The sequence below is a fragment of the Panthera pardus genome, unplaced genomic scaffold (genome assembly GCF_024362965.1).
Source record: "Panthera pardus isolate Hobbes unplaced genomic scaffold, ASM2436296v1 HiC_scaffold_22, whole genome shotgun sequence".
Taxonomy (NCBI): domain Eukaryota; kingdom Metazoa; phylum Chordata; class Mammalia; order Carnivora; family Felidae; genus Panthera; species Panthera pardus.
In genome coordinates this window covers 46,539,917-46,560,846 of record NW_026526788.1, presented here as the reverse complement: position 1 = coordinate 46,560,846, position 20,930 = coordinate 46,539,917, and the positions used below count along the sequence as shown (strand labels likewise).

The 20,930-nt window shown below is 48.6% G+C and overlaps 2 protein-coding genes and 1 long non-coding RNA gene across 7 annotated transcripts in view; 2 read left to right on the top strand and 1 right to left on the bottom strand.

Annotated features, from left to right (window-relative positions):
* CUNH10orf71 (chromosome unknown C10orf71 homolog) overlaps window positions 1-2,498 on the bottom strand; it is a 29,115-nt gene extending 26,617 nt beyond the window's left edge. For 2 of the 4 annotated variants that reach the window (XR_008424861.1, XR_008424860.1), the window contains exons 1-2: window positions 2,387-2,498; window positions 2,043-2,152 (exon numbers count right to left, since the gene is read on the bottom strand). The gene's annotated coding sequence lies outside the window, so the exon portion shown is untranslated. Of the gene's footprint in view, window positions 1-2,042; window positions 2,153-2,386 lie in introns of those variants that run through there. The other 2 variants (XM_053909689.1, XM_019444899.2) reach the window with 2 other exon arrangements.
* LOC128779017 (uncharacterized) lies at window positions 150-5,212 on the top strand. 2 transcript variants are annotated; one of them, XR_008424862.1, is made up of 2 exons: window positions 150-505; window positions 2,563-5,212. It is a non-coding gene; the product is annotated as an uncharacterized LOC128779017 (long non-coding RNA). The 2 variants fall into 2 exon arrangements; XR_008424863.1 differs by having other exon boundaries at window positions 397-505; window positions 2,059-5,212.
* Window positions 5,213-5,375: 163 nt separating this feature from the next.
* LOC128779057 (uncharacterized) overlaps window positions 5,376-20,930 on the top strand; it is a 93,060-nt gene continuing 77,505 nt past the window's right edge. Inside the window, exons 1-2 of the mRNA XM_053910123.1 lie at window positions 5,376-5,386; window positions 6,665-6,848. Coding sequence (XP_053766098.1) covers window positions 5,376-5,386; window positions 6,665-6,848 — 195 coding nt within the window. The remainder of the gene's footprint in view (window positions 5,387-6,664; window positions 6,849-20,930) is intronic.

Below are 20,930 nucleotides of genomic sequence, written 5' to 3'. Positions count from 1 at the left end.
GGAGGCAAACAGTCCGCACAGCAACACCCGCGTGGTGTCAGGTAACAGTCAGATTAAACAAACAGCCTCACCAGCTATTTTTACATCCAGATCGGCCACTGGTAATAGATAACTTGGGGAGTGAGAAATTGCTTGCCGCTGAGCTGGACCCTAACCATGATTCCAACTTCAATCCAGAATGATTTCTAAAGCTATTTCAGCACCCAGGTTCAAATACAAAGATCCCAGGGTGCGAAGGAAAACATTTGTCTAGGGAAACGTTAAAAACACGATAGTGTGAGCCTTGGAGCCAGCGCCCGGAGGCCTGCTGATGTCCCGGGGGCAGAAATAGCCCGTTTCATCATCGCCTCGGAGGACCGCAGCCTGCATTCCTCGAGTAAGGAGCCGCGCTCTGCTGTGCTTTTGGAGCAAAATAACACGCCCAGCTGCAGGCTGGGGGACGGCCAGGCTGGGATTTCAGGGTGAGAGTTTCAGAAGGATGGGAAATAATCAGGGAAGAGGCAAGGTAAGTGCCCACTTGGTGAGCCTGGCCGGGGCAGGCCTCGTGGCGTGTAGGGTCCAAGTGCTGGTGGATGGGTCTCGTTCTGCAGCTGAGAGCTCCCCTTCTCTGTCTCTGGGAGGGGCTGGCCCAATGGCCACTTTCAGTCTTGGCCCGGGGTTCCCTGCTCTCCAAACTGCCTGCAGATCCCCAGACATCTTCCAACCCCTTTGCCTTTGTTCATGCCCTTCCAACACCTGGGAGCTCTCCCCTTCCTTACCCTCCCCAAGTTGGCCCTGTAACAGTCTGCTCACTGTTAGGATTTAAAGCAAGAGCTCTTGTCTTTCTTTTCAAGAGCTTTTTTTCGTGCTCCCCTGCCCGTGGACTGGGAAACCCCAGGGGCTGGTCCCCACCAGGTGCCCCGCTATTTGAGGTGCTCAAAGCCCCCGAAAGTCTGCACCACACTGTATCTCTGTATCTATTTGTGGACTGCCTCCCGTCCACCCCGCCCCTGTGGGCTCCTCACAGCCAGCAACCTCTGTCCCAGCCCTAACTCAGGGCCTGGCACCACCTCCAGCCTTGAATCTGCTGGTGGCCAGGGTCACAGGGACCTGGGTCTGTGAACGTCAGTTGGAACCAAGTCCGAAAGAACGGCTCCATGTTGCCCTGCAGGTGGAGGGGTCTGACCACTAACAGCAGAGTTATCCAGCCCCCTTTCCTCCCCAGAGCCTTAAAACTTACTTGCCTTTTGCCCTGGGGACTTAGGACCCGACTGCAGGGACACCTGCTCACTGATCAGTATTCAGAGATGGCTTAAGGGAGACTCAAAGCGAGCCCCTTGATTTTACCCGCTCCACCCGCCTCCCCTGCTTGCCAAAACCAACACTAGCCAACCTGGCCAATGAAAAGAATCAACTTGAAATGTGAGCCAGCATTAAAACCAAAGCAAAGCAAACGAAACAACACAGCACAGCACAACACAAGAGACTCAGAGCCCTGGCCCCTTGTATTTCCCAGTTATTTGACACCAACCAAATCCCTTAACCTCTCTGTGCCTCAGTTTATTCATCTTTAAGATGGACAGACTGCCTATGTTCTGTTGGGTTGAAGATCAAATCAATTTGTGTACATGTATACGCTTGTATACGGCAAAGCTTCTCAAATGTTAATCATTTTTTGGGACGATTTTGTCATGCCTTCAACCACCCGTACCATCACTTACTTGTTATATTTTTGTAAAGAGAATTCAAGTCGACTTAAAAAACAAACAAACAAACAAACCAGAGCTTTGTGGTGAATAACAATACCTGTAAAATCATGGGTTTGACGTTCTAGTTCATTTTTTTCCCCTATTACACATTCAAGCACGATTCACAGCCAGTTTGCACGCTATGTGTGTATGACCCAGATCATTTTGTTCCAGATTTTAGGGAAGGCTGCATCACGAAATCTCGTTTTATGGGGGAGTTTGCTTTGGGGTGTGAGTAACAGGAGGCAAAGCAGGGCCCTGGTCTTCCTCACCCGCTTTCCTCCCGCTTCTCAGCATGTTTCTTCCCCAGCTTACTTTTAATTCTTCCCAGGTGGACAGCATGACCGCATGTCTGGTTTGGAGTCTTAGAAGCGGTGAGGTTTGCAGTGTGGCGGGACCTGGCGGTGTTTGCTTCAAGTGGCTGCCTGAGAAAAGAAAGACATGAGGGTGACCCAGGGAACTTTCAGGGGGCAGGACAGTGGCTGGCAGCTTTGTTAGCGTCAGCAGGAGGGGTCAGGAGAGAACAATAAAACACAGTTGACCTGGCAAGAGCCCGGGCTGGGAGCAGAAACCCTCAGAGCTTGGCTGGGGGCCCCATCCGGCTAGCCTGACCACAGCTGACCACTGTAGAATCCCATTTCTCCCAGAATGGGCCCTACCTGCCCTGGGCCATGGATTCCACATCTGGTTCGGGTCATGGTGGGCACACCGGTGTGGACCACCCCAGCCCAGAGCACAGCCAGAGAACTCGGCCCAAACTCTGGACCAGGAGCTCGAGGTGAGCTGGCGTCTTCCCAGGGGACGGGCCCAGGCAAAAGTAACCACTCTCTTCCAGTCCAGGAGCCGTGAGCTGCGTGGAAAGAATGTGAATGAAGACACAATTCTAAATGTAGAACCGCGGACGCTATGTGAGCTGGCTCCCTAATCAGCCAGAAAAACAAGGCCTGCATGTACATTCTGCAAGAGCATAAATAAAGCTGTCCTCAGGCGGCGTGCTACGGCATCCCATCCTTGCGGTGACGTCGCTGGCCCCCACTCTCAGCAGAACCTCTGGGACATTGTGGGAGGTGCCCAGCTGCCTGACTGCATAGATGAAAATGGCCTTGCTCTTGCCCGGACACACGCGATGCTTACTGACCTAACCCTGCAGCAAAATGACTCTGGTCTGCCTCTGTGTTATTCAGAAATGTTCAAAAGCTGCTAATGAGGACAGTGCAGAATTTCTGGTTCTGGGTGTTTGAAGTCACATCCCTGCAAATGGCATGAGGCAACTCCCTCATTTCTTCCACCATTGTGGTTATACTGGACCGCTTGTCAGGAGGTTTTCTTCACGAGTGCTCAGCCGCTTTCTTCCTCTTCTTCTTCTTTTTGATTTTTTAACGTTTATTTATTTTTGAGACAGAGAGAGACAGAGGGTGAGCAGGTGAAGGGCAGAGAGAGAGAGAGGGAGACACAGAATCCCAAGCAGGCTCCAGGCTCTGAGCTGTCAGCACAGAACCCGACGCGGGGCTCGAACTCACGAACTGCGAGATCATGACCTGAGCCGAAGTCGGAGCTGAACCGACGGACCCACCCAGGTGCCTCTTCTCAGCCTTCTTTAGGAGTTGTTCGAATAAACTTCTTCAGAAGGGTGGAGCATTTCCTGGGCTTAATGATAACAACAAAATAATAATGCTAGATAACACTTATAAAACCTTTCCTCGGTGCCCTGCACTGTTTTCAGTCTTCACCCAAATGAACCTATACACTGTATACTCTTTATCTCCAGGCCCGGCACCATTTTGTTCGATCCCCACGGACTGCTACCTGCCAAGGAGCTAAGCAAAGACACGATGAGGAAACCAGTATTTCCTGAGCACGCATAATGTGCCAGGCACTGCCTGTGCGTTCTTTCACTAAATCCTCATGCTCTCCTAGTGTGATGTCTGTTCATACTCGCTCTTTACAGATGGGCAGACTGAGGCTTGCAGAGATCCTGGATGTCGTTCAGCTAACATTGGCACTGAGGATGCAGATGAGGGTTTGTCTGTCTGCCTGTCCAGTCTGTATATCTCTGTTGCACCCCCCCCCCCCAACCCCCAACACAAGCACTCTCCCAGCCCAAGTCCGGGGAACATGGCTTCCTTCCATCCACCTGTTTTCCTTGCTTCTCTCTGGTGAGAGAGCAAAGTCTGGCCAGGGCACCTCCTTAGCTACTGATTTGTTATGGGAACCGAGGGGATTCTGTGCCTCAGTGTTGGCACAGTGAAAGTATATCCTCAGGGCTGATGGCAGGATGGGTCGTCGCTGTAAGGAGCATACTTCTGGAGCTCAGGCCCCACTGAGCTGCTCACCTGCTGAGGGGCCTGAGCACTCAGACCCCTCCTTTCGAATGGATTTTCTTACCGGGAACTCTGGCTTGGCTCCTTTGTGAAGGGTTGTTACTTGATAATGCGTGTCTGGTGCCTAGCTCAGAGGGGTTGGATTTATCGAGGCGCGTGTGTGGGGGGACCCTGTTTACGGCCCACAGCTGGAAAACAGTCCACTGGCTAAGTTTTCTGGTACACCCCACCCTTCTCCCCCCACTCCACCCCATCCGCTGCTCTCCTGGCCTAACCAGCCCGGTGCCAGGATGGTGGTATCATAGTCACCTGAGAGCCACCTGGGTCGGAGGGGCTCTCCTTAAGGCCTTTCCTTCGAAATGCTTTGCTTAAGAGTTTCTAGTGAAAGATTTCAATGTAAGAAATAGAACCTGCTGTGAAATGAAGTAAATCCAGTTTATGAAAATGCTACCAAACACCAACAAAATCATGGTGGCCTAGCTGAGAGGTCGGCCGCCAGCGCCTCTGGAGTCTATGTAAGTCACCTCTCCACACGGAAGGATCTGGCAGTCTAGAGTCAGGAGGAGTTGGGGGAGGTGTGCTCTCCTGTCTAACATATGGGTCCACAAACTTTTTTTGTAAAAGGCTAAAGTAAATGTTTTCAGCTCTGCAGAGGCCACATGGTCTTTGTCACAACCGCTGAGCTGGGCCATGGAAAGTGGTCAGAAATGATCTGTAGACAAATGGGTGTGGCTGTATTCCAATAAAACTTTATTTATGGACACACAAATTTGAACTGTATATCCTTTTCACGTATCATAAAATACTCTTGTTTTGATTGTTTCATTTAAATAGGCAAAAGTCATTTTTAGCATACGAGACTACACAAAACCACGGGCAGGACAGATTGGCTCACAGGTCCCACGTGCCGACCCCTGAGCCACTCTGTCCGCTTCAGCCACCACCTAGCCCATGTGGCTAATGAGCACTTGAAACCTGGCTAGTCCGAACTGAGACATGCTGTAAGTGTGTAAATGCACCCTGGATTTCCAAAGCAATGCCAAAGAAAATAAAAAAAGTGTAAAAGATCTCCTTTCTAATGCTCTGGGTTGAACGGTGTATTGAATCTTGGGCTGATATGATGATACTTTGCATATTGTGGCTTTAATAAAATATTATTATTAAGATTGTTTTCACATGTTTCTTTTCACTCTTTCAATGTGGCTACTGACAAATTTCAAAGGATACACGTGGCTCACGCCGTACCTCTAGTGGGCAGTGCTGGGCTGCTTGTCTCCTGGCTGTGACCCTGCCCCTCACTGCCGCCTACATCCATGAGGCCAGGCTGATGTGCTCAAGGTGAGAATGTCTGAATTTCTCCATCGTCAGTTGCTCTGCCCTCAGAAGTTAAGCAAGAAATGTGTATTCATAGTTCACCAGTATTATTATTATTTGGTTCTGCCATTATCTGCAAAATATTGAACCTTAAGAAATAAAACTTTTTCCTGATGAAGAAAAATGGGGATAGTTGCCATTTTCCAAGCACCTACTGGATACTGGGTTAACTGTCCCATAGCCAGCGTATATTTTAGTTTTTACACTAACCCTTGGAAGTGGGGGGTGGGAATCATTCCTGTCTCCATTTCCAGATGCAGAACAAAGTCAAAGAGGTAAAAGTCCCTTGCCCCAAATTATGTAATTGATGGCAGAGCTGGTTTCAAAGTCTGGTCACCCTGTCTCCCCAGACTGAGTATTTTCCTGGTGCCATAATCACTAACGTGTCTATAGAAGCAGGGCCTCCTGGAAGAATTGCTTCTCCTTACAGTATAGAGAGGTGGTGGATGGATCACACAGAGCAGCCAGGCTATGAGGGGAGAGGATCTCAAGGCAGGGCTGGGGTGCAAAGCCAAAGTACACTCTTTTGCTGCTCAGCACCCCCAGACATTGCCTGCTCTGTCTGCCAGCTGCAGCTGGGGAGGAAGGCCTTTGTTTCTTGGTTCCATACCCATCTCTGACCCAGAAGTAGTATGATTGTTCTGACGTCAGAGAGGGACCAATATAAGCACCTCTTCTCTCAGACTGGTTCTAGCCATACTGGCTCCTTGCTCCCCATTCATGTATGTCGCTCCATCCTGCCTCCGGGCCTTTGCACCTGCTGATCCTCTGCTAGAAGCACTCACTCTGTCCCTGATATTTACAAGGCTGCCTCCTTCTCCCCGTTCAAATGCCAGCTCAAGTGTCACTTGCTCAGACAGACCTTTCCTGACCATCCCATCTAAAGACTCTCACTCTTAGCTTCAGTCATCCTCCACCACACCACTTTGTTTATATCCTTCATGGCATTAATCCCTAACAGGACCATCTCCTTCTTTGGTCATGGATTTATGTTCTGTCTAATGCAAGCTCCAGGAGGACTTTTACTCTGTCTGCCTTCTCCTTCCCTGCTCCTAACCTGTGCTAGTGGATGAATGGGAGGGCGGTGAAGGGAAGGGGGCCCATTACTACCTTGTGTCTCTCCCCACCAGTAAGAACTCAGAGTGTTGACTTGATGTTGGAGCAGTGGTTCTCAAGTCAGCTGGCAGGCTGATGAAAGCACAGATTGCCCCGCCCTCCCTCTGAGTGTGTATTTCTACCAAGTTCCCAGGTGGTGCTTACCCTGCTGGTCCAAGGACCATCCTTGGGGAAGAAGGAGCTGCTGCTGGACAACAAGTCCCCTTCCTCACTGTTGCTCCTGGTGATTTTCCAGAAGCTGCTGCTTCTGAGTGGCTTCCCCCTCAAGGTGAAGCTTTATCCTCACTGCATCCCCGGGGTAGATTTACAGGTAAGAGAGCTGAGACACGAGTTAAATAAGTAGGAGATGAATTGAATTCAGGGGTTCCGGCACTCAGCCTAGGTGGGCTCCCACCCACCTTGCCGCCTCTCTGGAAGCCTTTGGAGGTGAGTCCTGGGCGCCACGTAGATCCAGCCACCTATTTTCCCTTGTAATCTTTGTGATGCTTGGCGGCACTTGACAGAACTTGGGGAGGCACAGCCAGGAGAGTCTGTGCAGCTGCGTGGCTAAGATTGTAGATTCTGGCCTCAGAGACAGGCAGGTTCCATTCCCAGATCTACCAACACCCACCATGTGCCCTTTGGCCTGTGATTTGACTTCTCCAAACCCCAGTCTGGTCATTGCAAATAGTTAACAAGAGGATACGAGAGCCGGGCGCTGGTAACTGCTCACGGATAGTACAACAGGCTGATGTCGCTCTCGTGGCGTCATTCTGATCCCCTTGGCTAGATCGGGTTGGGCAGGAGAGGGACAGCAGCTCGGCATCTGTTGAGGAACCTGGGAGCCTGGGTGAGGAGGTGGTGAGTGGAGGACCAAGAGCGGGGCTACACCTTGCAGTGGAGCACTGTGCAGCTATGGGAAAGAACCAGGGCACGTCTCCATCGTTCCCAGGGCAAGGGGAAGACTCACGGGATCGTACGCTATCCATTTACTCAAAAAGAAGAGCATACAAATGTGTGGGTATTTATATGTGTTTGCTTATATTAAAGGAAAGCAATAGGAGAAATAAGAACCCAGAAAAGTTACTTGCGGGGAAGGGAAGGCACAGGTGGTGGGAATGGGAGGAGGAGCTGGGCTTCTCTGAGTCTAACCTTGTTTGGTAGATTTAATGCAGGGCCATGTAAGTGCCTGACAGATTATAAGGCTAGATCAGTCCAAACACTTAAAAAAAAAAGGCAGTCCCTAAAAATTAGAGCAAAGTGAAACAAATGAACTTAATGTGTAGGTGTGGCAAGATTTCACAGAGGGGAATTATTTCAAGTGATTTTAAAATACACTGATTTGACTTAGCATCCATAATCAGGATACAGACTAACACCAAATTGACTGTAAAGTAAAACCTTAAACTGTTCTCAAAAATATAGGTAGGTTGATCTGGAAAAAGCAAATTATTAAGTATGTTAATGTCGTTAGAAAGCCAAGTTGTTTTAGAGAAAACAGATGCAAATATAAAATCAAAATGGCCAGTAAGACCCAGTACTTGTATATTTGAATGTCAATATGAAGAGAGTGTGTAACTATCAAGAACTATATAGAAACTGTAAAGAGATCAAATGTGAAATCAATATAAAGGGAAAGTATATTGTCTTAAAAAAGAAAAGTATTTCCTAATAAAAAGGCAGTAACATAGTAACTAGCATAATAGCAATGAGTCTCCTTGGCACCAAGATTTTTGTCTCTAAACATGATTTCTCATTAAAAAGAACAAGCATTCTCTGAGCTGAGGCAGAAAACGTAGGAGAAAGAGTATGAAACTCCTTGTCACACCGAAAAGCAGGCAGGCTAAGAAACCCCCCTGGGAGGATATCAAAAGAACACAGCGCCAACTTGAATTGGTTCCCACCAGTGAGAAGTGGCACAGTGTGTTTATCGGTAAGAATGAAAACCACGATGTGCTGAAACATACCGAATTTGCTTGAACCCAGGAGCTCATAATCATACTGAAAAAAACAAAACAAAACAAAAAAACAAAACTCAAGCCACCTTCTGTGGTCCCCTGGGCAGGTGCAGGGGGTGGCTTTCTTCTTTTGAAAAGTGGAGCAGGGTTGAGTACCTCACCTGACTTTCCTGTATGAGCGGTACAAAATAGTTCAAGGACCCAAAGGATGCATGAAGGAAAGTTTCTCTAATAAGGAGGGAAGGGTAGAACTAAATATTATCATTTTCAAACCCCTGGCAGAATAGTAGGTCAAGATGACAATCCTCCATGGGGCCCCCAAAGAAAATACATATTGCCCATGAAGTATTCTTGCCAAAAAAAACCCCAAGCCTAAATCCGAACAAGTCTCTAACTCTGGATTTAACTACCAGATTAAAGGAATACCAGGGACAGAGAAAATCATTAAATGACACCATGAGGAAGCACAGAGAAAAATCTGGGGTATAGAAAACTCTACAGGGCAAGTGACCAATTTCTTTTACACCTAAACCATTGAAATTGAGGCAAGTAGAATCACTTGATTAAAGGACACTAAAAAGACACACCAATTAAATGCCACATTTAGACTCATTTGGGATTCTGATTCCAACAAATGCAGCAAACATTTATAAAACTTGACAATTTTGAGTGTTGCCTGGGTATTTGATGGTATTCAGGGATTGCAGTAATGTTTTAGGCATGATCATGGTATGTTAAAGAACGAAGCTTTATTATTAACAAGACCTGCACTAATATTTATGAATGAAATGAGATGGTATCTGGGACTTACTTCTAAGTAATGCAGTACATGGGGTCATGGGTCGGAGTACGTGAAACCTGATTTTTGGCGTTGGGCGTTTGCTATACTATCTTTTGAACTTTTGTATACATTTGGAAAGTCCCATAATTTAAAAAAAAAAAACAGAAAATTCTCTGGGGCAGGGAGGAGAGAAAGAGTGGAAAGAGAGGGTCAGGGTGAGCTGGGGGGGAGGTGGGAGCTCCGGGGAAGGAGAGAGACGCTGCAGGGAAGTCAGAGAAATCGGCAGTCAGGCGGCTCTGTGGGAGCCAGGGTGAGATCTGAGACTGTCCCTGGGGCCACGTGGCACTGGAGGTGGCACCTGGGTCTGCCTGACCCATCCCGTAGACTCCAGTCTGTCTGGTAACCTCACTTAGGGTTATTTGATATAAAGTAGCTTCAAGAAGGCCAACATCTCTACAAATGTTGGCAGGTGTACAAAACATCAGAAACAATTAAATGTTCACTTTTAGAGTTTGGTTGGCTCAGCCTAGGCTTAAAAATTGAAGGCTTAAAATAGAAGAAAATATTTATGGTAGATTGTTAAGTAACCAAGTAAAAATGTGTATGTTCAAGGAAAGAAAAAAAAACCCTGTAAAAAGGTAGTTATGTAAAAAAAGTTCCCCAGTAATGTATCACTAAGCATTAGGTATAAAAGATACCTAAAGCCAACAGATGCTGTTTCATAAGTGGAATATGTGTGTGTTGATTTTTTCTTTTCAAAAATCATGCTAATGCATTTTTCACTGAGATGATTTGCAGCAGGGTGAAGAAAACCTGTTCCTACTTTTGACAAGAGATCATAGTTGGACCAACTTGCAGGAAACTTGAGTCCAGAGTTTTAGTGGGGCACCTTCAGTTCCCCCACCCCACTAGCCTTGCTGGAGCCACCTTCCCCTGGCAAAGGTGAGTGGCTAATTTCACTCATGATGTTAACACCCCTGGAATGGCTATATGGGATGGTGGGGCTAAAAATACCCCGGTGCAGGAGGAGTTTCTCTAGAAAGCCCGTAGCTGTCTACTTTCTCCCAAGGGCTGGGGAGGTCACTCCCCTGCGGGCAGTGCTGTGATGTGATGACCGTGTCTGGGGCAGATACTGTTTCCTGGACGCTTGCATATCCCAAAGTCCCCAAGGCATTGTCTTTGCTGCAGAGGGTCCCAGGAAGGAGGTGGGGGATGCTCACAACCACAGATGGGCTGCCCAGCTCATATACTTTTAATCTAGTTTCCTGTTGGGGGGGAAAGAGGACACCAAGACTTCATTCAGGCACCTCAGCTCCACCAGAGGAGGTTCATTTGCATTCTCCTGTCCAGTTTTAGGGCACAGAGAAGGAAGGGGACAGCCACAGTGGGACAGGGACTGACTCAAGCAACTTGCAAGGTGGAGACAGGGTCAATCTGTGCACTCTCAGATGACTGGCTTTGCAGGTTACCGTTTCCCCTCCAGCTTCCCTAACTGGGACATTTAGATCCCAAATCCCCAAGACAAGTTTCCAGAAGCTTCCCGAGGCTTCCAGAGGCCAGACTTCAGGGAACTCTCTCACAGCTTCCCGGCATCCACTAGTCACCGTTCTGTTGGCACCAGTGAGGCTGTCTGGTCTGCAGAATGCTCCCCCATCACTTTGTGGGATGCTGGTTCTTAGTGCAGCCCTTTGAGGAAGGCTCTGCCACCTTGTGACCCTTCACTTTCCAGCAGAGGGAGGAGGGTCTTAGGGATTTATGGAAGTCACATGACTGATAGAGCAGATAACAGAGCTAGTACAGACCTCAGGTGCTCAAAAATTAGGGTAGGTGATTTCTGGCTCTTTCCTGACCTTCGTGGAGCGACCAGCATATACCTTTGCTTGCACATCCCTGGCTCTTAGCTCTAAGCCCCAGATTCGCCTAGAGTGGCCCATGGCCGGATGTGGCCCAGAAGGCTGCGGGAGGGTTTTGTTTTAACAGAATCTGGATCGGTTAGTGGCTTTTAAAGACCAGGAGATTTTTGTGGCAAGAGCAGCATTTCTGGTTCTTTTTAATGGAAGATTGGGCACCACTGGGTAGCATTTATGCGTGGGAGGAGGTGCTGGGGCTGAGGCTGCCCCTTCAGATAAGGCACACGCCCTCCTACCATCCATCAGGTAACTTCGCTCCTTTACCTAACCTGTCAGGATGAAGATTTTGGTGTTTGCAATTGCTTTCTAAGCAGGCGATGGTTTAGATGGTGTTGGAGAGGGATGGCTGATCGCAGCAGAGCTAGCCTGTCTCAATGTCTCCCCTAAAACCAGGGCTCCAAACCCCCAGCTCCACCACCCTCTTTGCTGCTGGACACCATCGAATACTTGCAGAACCGGGAGCCGTGTTGTGTTGAATTAAACCTTGACTAGGACATAAACCAGGACGTGTCCTACTGGCATTAATACTAAATAAGGCTTATCTTCAGAAGCATTTACCTGCTGTGAGCAGATATGTCTTCATGAAATATGAAATCCACCCAAATTTATTAAAACCGCCTGCGAAGTGGTGGGAACTCAAACTGAGCAGCGCTCCGTGAGAGCCTCATTATTATTATGACATTATTTATTTATATCCCACCCTAAGACAGACATGATGTAATCCAGTAATTAAGATTGTTATGATTGAATATTTATTAAGCACCTACAATAAGCCAGTCACTGATCCACATAAAATGAGTCTTTACCCTCAAGAGCTCCCATCTCGCTGCCACGGGGAGCTCAGTGCCTCTCATAGGGGAGCAGGCGGGTAGTTTAATGGATTTTGCCTTCTCTGAGCAAGCCTGAGAAATGACACTGATCAGAAATTGGACTCAGTTTAGTCTTGCTGTTCATTCCGAATGAAATGAAAACAATCCATCGCTGGCTTAGAGAAGAGAGAGTTGTGCAGAGGCGCTGTCCCTCCGAAGTGTCTCGGATGGGTAGCGGGGCCTCCCAGCACCCCACGGTGGGTGGGCAGGGCCTCCTCTGTCTCTCCCACCGACCTCCACCCAGGCCAAGAGGCAAGTGCAGTTTGGGCTGCTTTTTAAACTCATTCCCAGGCCCAGATCAGGTGGCATTTTTGTGCTTCTCATAAAATTAGCCCTGCTCTGGGGTGCCTGGGTGGCTCAGTTGGTTGGGCGTCTGACTTCGGTTCAGGTCATGATCTCACGGTCCGTGGGTTCAAGCCCCATGTCAGGCTCTGTGCTGACAGCTCAGAGCCTGGAGACTTCTTCAGATTCTGTGTCTCCCTCTCTCTCTGAGGAGCCTCCCCGGCTCACACTCTGTCTCTCTGTCTCTCTCTCTCAAAAATAAATGAACACTTAAAAAAATTAAAAAAAAAATTAGCCCTGCTCTGACACGTCATAAGACAACATTTGCTGGGTCCCTCCTGTGTGCTAGGGGATGGACACCAGATACAGCCTGGGGCCTCCTGGAAGCCTTGTCCCCAGACAAGGCTCCACAGGGAACTTTCTCCATCTGTTTCCCTTCAATCGTTCCACTGCAGCCTGTGAGAGCTTCCGTGGCTCTCCTCTCTCCGGTTCTCCCTTACTTGTCCTCTTCCTTCGTGCCCCTCCCTGGCCCACTTCTCCCCAAAAGGACCTGCTGGGCCATGAGCTCACCAAGGTAGAGACCGTGCTCTGGGTACCTCCTGCCCCGGTGCCTGGCAATTGTTTGTACAGTGAAAGAGTAAATGAATGAATGAAAGCATCGGGGGTGAGTGAGCAAAACACAATCGTATAAACATGTGCCCGGCATTGATATATGACCTTCTGAGACTTTCTTCACTTACAATTTTTCCCTTGCAGGTTGTTTCTGTGTTTGGGAAGAGGATGGAATGTCTCCTGGATTCTCTAGTGCCTTTGGTAGGAGCTGTTTTGAAAACTGACACATGCATGCCACGCTTGCCTTAGCATTAGTCCTGACTTCGGCACGTGGTTCAAATAAAATCCACCTTATCGTGGAGGAGACCCTAGTCATCTCCATAAAAGAGCAGGTTATTTTTTTTTTAAATAAATGTCATTAAAAAAATTGTGGTTAAGTACATTTAACGTAAAATTTATCGTCTTAACTGAGGCTCCTGGCTGGCTCAGTCGGTAGAGCATGTGACTCCTGATCCTAGGGCCGTGAGTTCAAGCCCCACGTTGGGCATGGAACCTACTTAAAAACAAAAGTATCATCTTAACCATTTTTATGTGTACAATTCTGTGGCCTTAAGTGTGTTCACTCTGTTGGGTAACAGTCGCCACCATCCATCTCCAGAACTTTTTCAGCATCCCAAACGGGAACTCTGCACCCCTTAAACAATAACTCCCCCTTCCTGCCTCCCCTCAGGCCCTGGCAACCCCCATTCTACGTTCTGTCTCTCTGAATCTCACAACTCCAGGTACCTCATGCAAGTAGAATCATGCGGTATTTGTCTTTTTGTGACTGGCTTGTTGCACTTAACATAATATCCTCAAGGTTCATCCGTGTTGTAGCCTGCGTCAGAATTTCCTTCCTTTTTAAGGCTGAATAATATTCCCCTGTGTGTATATATCATATTTTGTGTACCCGTTCATCTATTCATGGACACTTGGGTTGTTTCCACCTTTTGGCTGTTATGAATAGTGCTGCTATGCACATGGGTGTGCAGATAGCTGTTCAAGATCTTGTTTTCATTTCTTTTGGGCATATGCCTGGAAGTGAGATTGGCTCTCTAATTTTCTGAGGAGCTGCCATGTGGCTTTTCATAGTGGCTGCATCACTTGACATTCCCACCAACAGCGCGTAAGGGCTCCAACTTCCCTACATCCTCACCAACACTTCTTCTTGTCTTTAAAACGGTTATGCTAGTAGCCATCCTAATGGGCATGAGGTGGTATCTCATTGTGGTTTTGATTTGCATTTCCCGAATGATTAGTGACGGTGAGCATCTTTTCAAAAATATCAGAACTTAAAGACATCACTTAATGGGGCTTTATTTTATTATTAAAAAAATTTTTAATGTTTATTTATTTTTGAGACAGAGAGAGACAGAGCATGAGCAGGGGAGGGGCAGAGAGAGAGGGAGACACAGAATCCGAAACAGGCTCCAGGCTGTGAGCCGTCAGCACAGAGCCCGATGCGGGGCTCGAACTCACGGACCGCGAGATCATGACCCGAGCTGAAGTCAGACGCTTAACCGACTGAGCCACCCAGGCGCCCCTATTTTAAAGGAGAGTCTTCTTGTTGAACATGCTGTATGGTTTGTAACCATGTCTTTTGATGGGCACGCCGGGTGACCAAGGGTGAGACCCTGGGAAGGCGTGCAGCTGTGAGAGTGCCAGCTGTGCCCACGTCTTCCCTCTAACGCAGGGCCAGCTGCAAACTGTGGTCACCCGTGGAGCACCACGTACGGTGATGCTGCATGCCCTCTTACGTGTCTGATTTAATCGGTCTGGGGCCGCGCTCGGCCACACATACAGGGGAGGGCAAGTGTGATGTGCAGCCAGAATGGCAACCATCGCTTCAAGCCGTGCTATTGTCTCCTTGGTGTGGGGAACTTTGGGGGCCGGAGATGGGACATAGCTGCCTGTGTAAAAGTGAATGAGTGTGCTGCTTTGGGCAGGTTTCTTTTGGTGATGAGGACCACACTGAAGTCCACTCAGGTCCTCTTCCTTCTCTGACACTTGTCCTGAGGCCATCGGAAACCCCTGAAGTCTGGCTTGCATGCCTTACAAGGTATCCGCTGGTAGGCTGGGGACACCTCTCCCTTGTGGAAAAGAAGCTGTCACTTATTAGCCACGTCCCCACTTGGAGGGGACATGGACCATTTGCTTTCGCAGAAAGTCTCTGCATCTAGAACCAGCCATTAAGCTACCGTGTTTCCCAACCATCTTGATGATAAGACTGGCCAGGGGGCTTGTTCCAATGCAGATTACCAGGCCTCTCCCTTGGAACTTGTTGGTAAGTCTGGGTCGGCGCAGGAGAATCTGTTTTGTTTTGTTTTTGCACTAGTTCCATAGATGATACTTATCTGGGGTGAGGAAACACGGCCCTAAAGTGGGTGGGTGGTGGTGAGGCGTCGAGACCCTGCCCTGCGTCGCCGTAATGCACCTCTCACGGTGTGTCCGTTCACTCCTAGCCAGCCATTCGCCAGGTGTGGACTCTGAAACAGCAGCATCAGCATCCTGGGGCTTGTTAGAAACTCAGATTCTCAGGCTCTGCTGGGTCAGACTCTGTGGGTGGTCCCCAGAGAGTTCTGTTTTTCAAGCCCTGCAGAAGATTCCCCTGCAGCTGCTGGTCTTCACAAAGCATTTTCACACATTACCTCTTTTATCCCTTATGTTTCATAGGTGGGAAGCCAAGACCCAGAGAACAGCATGACTTGCCCAAAGTCAGACACTGAATGGGGCTCAGAGCTAGAACTCAAAGCCATGGTTCCAGACTCTGGGTCTAAGAACTCCCATGAACTTCCCCAGAGAACATAGGGGTCGAGAAGGATGGGCGTGGAGTCTGGGTGTTCAGGAGGTTCTTATCCCCGCCTCGAGCTTCACTGCCAGGGATGTGGAGATCCAGGGATAGAAGGAAAGAAATACATGCTGTTCATATAAATTAGAGTATATTTGGCTAATAAGCACATAAACTACCCCCATCTAAAGACAACCGTTGACCCCCACCACCCCCTGCCAGACAAAAGTCCTACAATTAAAGTCTAGGATTCTAAATTACACTAAAGGGGAAGAACAAAGGATTGCCCAAGTAGGCAAATCGGACATAAACATGATGTCACCACCCATGGATGCCATCCACGAGAATTGTGTACACCAGAAAACAGGACTGCCATTGACTGAAGTTCTAATTTGGAGCAAGATCAAACCACCAGACCCGGGTCACACCCTGCAGGAACTATTAAAAGAGATTGTTGTCGAAATGCCAGGTCAGCCCAGAGTAGAGAGGAAACCTCCAGAGCGGCTGGGCTTGAACAAGGAGCAAGACTTAAAGGCAGAGCTGTGACCTCAGGGAATGTTTTCCGCCTCCTGTAAGGAAGGTTGGCCACCCATCCATGCTCTCCCAACCCTTCCGGATGAAAGGGGATGGCGAGGCAGCCAGAGGGGAGAAAAGGGGTGACCCCTGACTGCATAGTCCAGTTTGGCCTCTTATTAGTTATATGATATGGGCACATTGTTAATCCACCCTCTGCCTCAGTGGTCTTCTCTATAAAGTGGGCAGACTAATATTGACCTGGCAGTTTTGGTACAGATTAAATAAACAATGTGTATTCCATACTTGACGTGAGGTTGGCCCTCAGTGAGAAGCAGCTCAGATTAAGAGAATGGTATGTTGTAGTCCTTAAGAGAAGTGTCTTTGAACAGACCCTGCCCTGGTGGTTGGGGCCACCAGTTTAGACAACAGAAAGCAGTGCCAGGATGCCTCTTTGCCCTTAGTAAGTGTTCTGGGCAAAAAGTCAGTACCATCACCCCTGAATGCTTCCCGCCCCAGAAAGACAAAAATAGCCCAGACTTTGATCTATTTTAAACCCCCCAGGGAGCTTGTGGCCTCCATTTCCCCAGTGTCATTTCCTCCTAATTCAGACCCAAGTTTCATCTTTTCCTCTTACGTTCCATTGGCTGGTCTCATTCCTAAACATTTTCCACGTACACTTACAATACAGTAATTTGTGGGGGGTGGGGAGGGAGTGGAGGTGATGATGAAATGTATATGGATGTGTGTGTGAGTATGACAGAGTATGCATGCATGTATGAATGTGAGTGTGTGTGTGTGTGTGTGTGTGTGTGTGCACCACGGGCAGGCCTGGGGGTCAAACTTTGCATTATTATCTTACTGAAAAGATAACAAGAAGCTGATTTCCACTGTTAGCTCACTCCTTAGCTCTAAGGATTTTCTAAGGATCTTATTTTCTAATTAGAAAATTTTCTAAGGATCTTACCCTAAGTTCTTTGTACACATTACTATGTACAACATAAGAAACAAATATCTCATATTTTGGAAGAGCGTCCGTGTTGAGAATTCATTATACATTCAAGTGATCCTTAATGGGATCATAGCATCATGGAAGGAGATCATCTTACCTCCTCATTCTACTTCTGGGGAAATGCAGGCCCTGAGAGGGAAGGAGCCGGGTCCAGAGTTATGTGGTGTGTGTGTGACAAACCCCAGTCCTGGCTTCTCTCTTCTGCAGAGCAGCTGGATGGAATTGGCCCTTCGAGTGATCTACCAGAGACCAAAGCACTAGCTATGGACTGTTCTTCCGTGGCGGGATCTAATGCATGTAAACTCCACCATCACTGCCCAGAAAATCCCATTTCCCCATTTGACGCTGCAAAGAGGGCCAAGAATGGGCCTACGGATGCATCCACTCATTCATTTAACGTTCCTGTGTCCCCACTTCTGTTTCTGGCTACTGGGGACTCTGAGATACATACACAGCCCTGGCCCCCACCCAGCTTTGTCCCTCAGCCCCCTGCTGGTGGGCTGCTGACATTGCAGGTCATGTTCTCTCCATTGCTATGGAGAGTGAGAGAGAGCGAGAGAGAGCGAGAGAGAGAGCGAGAGAGAGAGAGAGAGAGAGTGTGTGTGTGTGTGTGTGTGTGTACATGCCAGAGAATCTTTGCCCAGGCTTCAAGGTTGCAAGGCTGCAGGTCGAAGTGGGGCCTAAGTTGTAGGGAGTGGGAGAGTGAGCTAAGGAGGCTTGCCTTGGAGGTCTGCTGGAATTTGGAGTTTGGGGGAGGGTTGCAGTGATGAGAAAGTATAATTAACACCAGTTCCCTGTGCTATTCATTCACTAATTTTTTATATCGTTGTCATCACATAATCTGGACAGTTAAAAAATGTTCTTTTGTAAACTGAGGGTTGATGGGGGTGGGAGGGAGGGGAGGGAGGGCGATGGGCATTAAAGAGGGCATCGTTTGGGATGAGCACTGGATGTTGTATGGAAACTAATTTGACAATAAATTTCATATAATAAAAAAAAAGACAAAAAATTTTCTTTTGTCACTGAGTGTTACAATGAAAGGATTTCCATGTTATTCTGAATTCTTCTGAAACATTATTATTTTGTTAACCTTCTTATTTTAGAGAGAGAGAGAGAGAGAGAGACAGAGAGAGAGTGTGAGTCGGGGAGAGGGGCAGAGGGAGAGAGAGAGAATCTTAAGCAGGTACCATGCTCAGCGCTGAGCCCAATGCAGGCCTTGACCCACAACCCTGGGATCATGGCTTGAGCTGAAATCAAAAGTCAGATGCTTAATTGACCGATTAAGCCCAGATGCCCCGTGAAACATTATTTTTAATGGCTTAATATTCCATACTCTGGGATTTCAATGTATTTGGCTCCTTAGAAAAATGCCACCATAAAGATGTTTGTAGGTAAGATTTACTCTTGTTTGGACTCACTGCCTTAAGATGTATTTGCAGATGTGTAATTACCGGAGCAGAGATGCACATTATTAAGCTCTGTATGCATACATCTTGCCAAATTGCTTTCCAGCAATGGGAAAGCCTGCCTGTTTGACCACATCTCTGGCAGCATTGAGTATTTCCTTTTTACAGCTTCTTGCTACGATGAGTTGTAGGAAATGGGGCCTGATATACACAGAAATGTCCCTGGTTATGACTGAGACCACAGCTGCCACAGCCCACGTGGGAGGCCTCTGTCAGAGTTGGAAAGGACACAGGTGAACCCCATGGCAAACCCAGCAGCTCTGATCACCTCGCCCAAGCTGTGCCCGGCATACCCCCCAGTGGGCATGGCCAGGCCATTCAGCAATTTGCGGGGTATCTGGAGGCCAGCCTTCCATCTTTCTTCTTTCTTGTCTTTGGGATGAGATCATGAGATGCAGGCTGGTAATTGCCCGGGAAAAGAAGGCTCCTTTTTAATCAGGTGCTAAAAGTGTTTTCAGCAGCCTTGGGCCTTGCTGCTGACGGGAGCAATCTCCAGCCAATTTCGTGACACTTCAAAGAGCAGAGGTAAGATTGCTTCTGGGAAATTAGCACCACCACCTCCGCCCCCAACCTCGATTTTCTTGGACCATTTAACACAGGTCAAACCCAGAGATGGGAAATATTGATGTGTCTGCAACACAAATATTGCTGAGCCCCCGGTTGAGACCTTAGGCAGAGCACCCTCTCTGAGTGTTGTGTTCTGTTTCCTCATCCGCAGAATGGAGAGAGATGGATGAAATCCCACCTAGTAGGAGACAGAAGGGGAGAGAAAGTTGCAGAGTGTATTGTGCTGCACACTTTTCAGGTCCTACTTCATTTGATATTTTCAAAAACTGTATGAGGCGGGGAGCATCATTATCTGGGATTTGGATCCAGCCTGTGGCACAGCCCAAGCCCCCTTCCCAGCACCGATGCACCGCACGGAGACTGCCCGCCGGTGCAGGCACCCGGACACACAGAAGCAAAGCCTGGCTTTGTGACCCACGGCCAGCACACTTCTTACCTCTCTTGTGCCGAACACCTCCTGCTGCATATGGAGCTCCAGACCAGAATCGCTTGGCAAATCGCAAAGTCTCCCTAACACTGGGAACAAAGATTGTTCAGAAAGTGGAAACTTACCCGAGCAGTTAATCAAGGCTGCACAGCTGGGGCGGCACAGGGTGGGGGTTCTCTCTACCCCTCCCTCCCGCTCCCCAACCTTGTGGTTCTGCTCCTGATAACATCTTAGGTCAAGCATGTGGCTAAATATAGCTGCTCTCCCAGCTGGGCTGTCATCAGCACTGTCAGTGATGTCCCAGGGTTTCAGACTTAGCGTCAGGCTGTGACTTGACAGCCAAGTTCAGTTATAGGGTCGGGATTTTGTTTTCAGGAGGCCTACCCTCCCTCCCACTCCAATTTTAGGCACTGGGGATGGACCCCACAGAGAGGACTGGAAGGCAGGTGTGGAATGGGGTGGGGCTGGAGAGAGCCCAGTGGGCTGAGTCTTCAAGATCAAAGTCTCTGACTACTATCCCCCTTGGCCTTGGGCATACCGCTGCCTCACAGGAGCTGTAAGGCTCATCCCTAGGGCCAGGTACATCACTGTCTCACCGCCAGCACTGTGGGAATTGGGGCAGCCATTGACCCTTTTGAACTACAGTGAACTCATGTGCACGAAGGAATAATGGTAACTTCGTGCTCGCCATCATGGTGACTGCAGACCAGCAAGTGCGTGCTGACTCTCTTGTGAAGCGAAGCTCCTCACACTGGTGGAATTGCTGTGTTTCCCATCTCTCCACCAGCCCTGCCATAGGGATACCCAGTTCAGCCCAGCTCAGATTTTCTGAGCGTCTCTGTGCACTGGCAGCCCACGGCCCAGAAAAGTGATGCGTTCAAGGGCACACAGACCGTAAGCAGCAGAGACAGGATTGAAGGCTGGGTTTGATCGTGCCCAAGTCTGCACAATCCCCGTCTGATACTCCATCCTCCCTCCTCCCCAGGTGAGGATCGCTTGAATTTTTCTCTGGTTTATTGCTCTGAGAATTCTTAAGAAGGAAACCAGGTGAGGGCAAAGGAGCACAGAGGGGTCTGGACAGGGCTGAGGGAGGGGGCTCAGTGGGGGCTCACTCCCAATGGAGCAGGTTGGGGGTGCCAAGGCTGCTGCAATGCCCCATCTGAAAACTCTAGGAGCACCCTATGCTGTATCAGTGGCATTCCCAGATTTGTGCAGCCCATAGCCTGTGCAGCTGAATGTGGTGGCCCCT